Genomic DNA, 5107 nt, shown 5'->3' on the forward strand with positions numbered 1-5107 from the left:
CCAAAACAAATAAGAAAGGTCTTAAATATGATTTAGAAGGTCTTAAAAAGGATCGGATTTGAAAGGTACTTCTGTGTTGCAATCGCGTCTAAATGTGTGTGTGTGTGTGTGTGTGTGTGTGTGTGTGTGTGTGTGTGTGTGTGTGTGTGTGTGTGTGTGTGTGTGTGGTACAGTGCGTAGATGCGGACAGACGGGTCTCAGTTGGTTTGGTGTCATATGCTTACTTTTTTTTAATACTTGTAGGCCTACAACTTTTGGCCCGTAATTTCAATTCCCCATTTCAGGGACCAGAGAGAGGCTGGGATATATCCAGTCTCTGATTGTGTTACGTTATTATGAGAGTGCTCTCATACTTGTTTGATTCTGAAATTGTATATATTTATATAAATATATGTGTGTGTATACGTCCGCATCTGTAGCCTGTTATTGTCTCATTATACCGCACTGTCAATTAATTAAAAGTAAATATATATAAGTCATCATGAACACATCTGTCCATCAGAGTGCTGCTGTACCTCCTGTCATCATTAATGGACGTCTCTTTAAAATGACCGCTCAGAGGAGAGGAGTTCTCATTTCTCTAACCGCCTGCTGCTTCCACTCCTCTCTCCTCGGTTCCCCTCCTCAGTCCTCCGCTCGCATCTCCTGTGGGCGGCCCCAAGTCTCGAGGATAGGAGTCGAGGAGTGGAAATTTGAGTATTGAGAAACCTCTTCAGACGCTCTTCCGTTTACTTGTTTAATAAAGAAAAACAAATGGACGGTAGATACACGGATTGTCAGAGTTCCCCAAATCATCATGAAATATTATTAAATATCAATAGCAAAATGTATGCAAATCTGGCAAGTACTTGTTGAAAATACCTAATTGATATAAAAATGCTGGATAATGTTGCATACTTTTTTGTTTTTATGAATATTGTGATCATGGATGGTTGTGATAGGCTCGAATGGGATGCTGTCAGAGAAGTTTCGTTTTCCCAGTAAACTGCAGTTTTTGTGGTTGTGCTTGTTATGGGTACCGGGGCGTCCGGCTTTGTGAAGTTAGTCATTATAATGATTGGACTAAAGAACATCGGGCAAAAGAGACCTAAGTAAAGCCAATAGATCCACAACATGAAGCAGACTCAGACGCACAATCCAGTTTGGTTGTCACCTGGTTAATACCGGCTTTTAGCCGCGTACCCCGTTTTAATTCGAGTACAGACTCCGCAGTTGTTGGTTTCGGTGTACGCCGGTAACTATAAAAAGCAAATCTTGTGTGATGTGGCATTCCAAGGTGTAGATGGGAAATGTAGTCAGATTAGTCGAAGCTTCCTTTGTGTAGTTTCTCTAACGAACTACAGCTCCCATGGTTCATAGTATGTGAGCGAGTTGTGTTGACATCTGCCGGTAGGCCAGCAGTCACACGATTCTCACAGACCGTTCTGCAAAGCGATTTGGAAGGTAGGCCTAGTTACATATTGAAATATGAAGTTTTAGACTGGCTAATACTTTGTGGCAATTGGTTTGACATTGACAGTTTTCCACAGCCCTGAAGCTAACGTTACATTAAAAGGGTTTTAGAAATGACAGCCAGGCTTGGCAAGCTAACACCAGCTAGCAACACAGACAACATTAGGAAGCATATTTATATTTTGTAACTTCTTATGTAAGTGGCATAAGAAAACATATAGTTTAAACAGTAATAAAAGCAAGACATGGCGTTAACGCCTGCACATAATGACGTTAGGTGGATTAAAAAAGCTGGCTTAATCATTTTTGTAGTCACGTTATCATGTTATGTTTATAAAGTTGGCATTATGTCTTTTGGAATCGATAGTATCCAGTATTCAATTTGCCGAACATCCTATCTACCATGCAGTCTTTGTTCCCAACACAATGGAGCTTCATTGCGTATAACTTTCAGCTATTACAGTCATATATTTAGCTGTTATCAGGTGTTTTTTAGGACCCATTGTATTCCGAAGAATAAAAAAAGACCCCAACGACGTGTAACATCTGCTAATACTGTCCATGTTTGTGTGTTTGATTTTCGTTCAGATCAACTTAACGTACCTGTTTTCTATAGGAGTTGAGTGTGTATCTCTATAGACACGTTATGTACTATTGATGGCCAGAGGTGGGAGAAGTATTCAGATCTTGTACTTGAGTAAAAGTAGAAGTACCAGAGAGTAGGAATAGTCTGCTACAAGTAAAAGTCCTGCATTCACAATGTTACTCAAGTAAAAGTACAAAAGTATAAGCATCAAAATATACTTAGAGTACCAAAAGTGAAAATATGTATTATGCAGATTGAGTTATTTTGCGCTCACCCTAACCCAGAATCAGTTGTATTACCAAGTAGGTTCACACAAACAAGGAATTAGCTTTGATATAAATGGTGCATACAAAGACACAGAAAGAAGAACACGTAGCATAAATAGTACTATCATAAAGTACAATGTTTACCTCTGAATTGTAGTGAGGTAGAAGTACAAAGAGCAGAACATGGAGATAATCCTCTAAAGTACAAGTACCTCAAAATTGTTCTTAAGTACAGTACTTGAGTAAATGTACTTAGTTACTTTACACAACTGTTGATGTTATGAAGTAACCATTCTGCCATGAAGGTTCATTTCATTTTTTGTATCTGTGTGATAGAACCTTCTGGAGGAGCAGTGTTTGGATGAGAGCATCAGAGAACAATGTCTCCTCCTCGACTCACAGGGGCTCTGCGCTCCTTCTCCACTGTCAGCAAGAAGGAGGATTTTAATGAACAGCTCTACGATCTGAAGGTGAGATCAGTTCATGGGTAATGGGAAGTCTGTCTCTATCGTCACAATATAACGTTATATTTAGTAACGTTTGAGGACTTTGTTCCGACCCCCTGCTGTCTACATGTCTACATTTTAAATGAGGCCCTTTAGTTTTAGTTGTAGTCATCTTTGTCATTGCCTCTCCTCTCACTCCCCTGTGTCATGCAGGCAAATGGCCTCGGAGCTTTAACATTTTGTCCCCACAGGTGCGTATTGGTAAAGTTGGTTGGGCAGAAGCTGTGTCACTACGGTGACTCAGCATATGTCTATATGCTCAGGCTGTAACTTTGAATAGATCTCCAGTGTCTGACATCAGTTCAAAGCTCTCCTGTCATATTAAAACCTTTTAAGTTGATATGGCCTACTTGTTACACGTGTCACACGTAGTTCGGGGAGAAATATTGATTAAAATCTATTTTTAGAATAATAACAAACGACCACAGTGTTCATGCTTGTGTGCAACAACTTGACCCAGGAACTGTTTCAGCCTAAAGCCAGTGCTCTGTCTCTGTGAATGCTGACGATAAAGCCTGACAGAGATCTCTCTGACATCAAACTGCTGTTTTGTCAAATTCATATGAAGCGTGCAAATGCTATTCTAGTTTCTTACCTCCTTTGAAGTTTTTACCACAATGTCCACTGCTTGCAGGTGGACAATATCTGGGTGGATTGTTTGCTTTATCCTCACTGGTTTGCTTTCAAACATTTCTACCTGTGTATCTTATTTTGGCTTTCACCATTTAATCAGCATTCCAATCATTGCTTTTCACTCTTATCTTACTGATTTGTTTTTTCAGATCAGTTGCCTCTTCGTGAGATTTGAAATGAAAGTGGGTGCCGATTAAGCTGTTCCCTGTACCTGGCTCACCTCCAGTTAAATCCTCTCAGCAGAAAAAGTGCTTCTCCAGAGAAAAGAAGCCTAAAGCAGCTCTGAGATTATCTCTCAGCCTTTGCTAAAATGCTTAGTTTTAGAAGGCATGGAGCTGTAGACTGTAATGGAGTCATTGTGTTAATGCCTCTCCTGACCTCCGAGCTGCTCACTTTTAATACCTCACTGCTCTATAGGCAGACGCTTCAAAATAAGCTTATTCTCATTAACACTGGATTTTCTACAGAAATACACATACTGCTAAAGATGCATTTGTAACTACAATTTGAAAGCTCATTATCACAATTGCATTCATTTGTGCCATTGTTAAAAGTCAGGTGTTATATATGCACCATTTTCAAATGATAGTACTAGTTTGAGGTGAATCTGAAAAAATTCAGTTGCATGAAAGGAAAGTTTCGGAAATATGGCGAGATTAAAGAGGGACATCACTACATAACACTCACGTTTCTATTGGCTTCCGCTCCAAAACATTGCACTTGATAGGGGCAGTATGTCTCCAAGCGGTTGACCAATCACAACAGAGCCAGCCAGCCAACCAGTCAGAGCAGACTGGGCTCTGGTTTCAGACAGAGGGTGAAAAGAGGTGCTGCAGCACAGGCAGTATGAGACAATTAAAGAGTTTTTTGAACATTAAAGCATGGAGACATGTCACAGTAGAGGCACAGATTAGGATTTGATGTTCTCTTTAACATTCAATGGCATATTGGATAGCCACGACAGTTGTCCTTACATCCAAGCTAACAACATTATTTATTTATTTATGAATGCTTTTTTCAGTTCATCCTGCTTTGACAAAAATATTGGGCTTCTTTTTTCTTATCCAAGGTTTTGTGGGCGGTTAAAATACCTGTCATTATGACAGCAGTAAGTACTCCTGCTGTCCTTGTTGAAATGAAATTGTTTTTCTCCCTGTGCTTCATGTTAGACCAAGCGGCTGAAGAGGCGGGAGCTGTTTGCCAGAGAGGGTGTGACGTGGCAGAAGATTGTCCATCTCTGCTCGGAGAATCAGGACAACGCTAAACAGCAAGCTGAACTGAAGAGCCTCCTTCAGGCAGCCAAGGAAATTGGTAATTAACTCCTCAGCCTCAAATCCATTTTCTTGTCTCTCAATGTATTTTCATGTTTGTGTTACACTGATGAAAACACAGTTAAAAATAACACAATGCCCTTTTCTGTTTGCGACTAAAAGTGATTATGAAACACTTACCAGCTCCTGAAATTACCATGTTATTGTTTTATGGTTTTGAAAAATCTGGAGTATAAACCATTGTGGGTTTAAAGAAAGATCACTCGGTCTGGCTTTAATAAATGACCCACTTAACAGATTTAGAGACATGTTGTCATGCAGACAGTTTTCATTCTATTTGTCCAGGATTTGAGGTGCATTTTATCTTTGTGAAGTAAAGGAAGAATTGTTTTT

At 39.7% G+C, this 5107-nt stretch overlaps 1 protein-coding gene across 1 annotated transcript; it reads left to right on the top strand.

Annotated features, from left to right (window-relative positions):
- Window positions 1-1377: 1377 nt before the first annotated feature.
- Window positions 1378-4754, top strand: LOC104961224 (activating signal cointegrator 1 complex subunit 3-like; the record flags this gene model as incomplete). Its single annotated transcript, XM_010789469.1, has 3 exons — window positions 1378-1443; window positions 2641-2774; window positions 4613-4754. Coding segments are annotated over exons 2-3 (232 nt in total), but the record flags the coding sequence as incomplete, so codon positions are not given.
- Window positions 4755-5107: the final 353 nt, after the last annotated feature.

This window comes from Notothenia coriiceps, unplaced genomic scaffold (genome assembly GCF_000735185.1).
Source record: "Notothenia coriiceps isolate Sejong01 unplaced genomic scaffold, NC01 NC01_scaffold00032929, whole genome shotgun sequence".
Taxonomy (NCBI): Eukaryota; Metazoa; Chordata; class Actinopteri; order Perciformes; family Nototheniidae; genus Notothenia; species Notothenia coriiceps.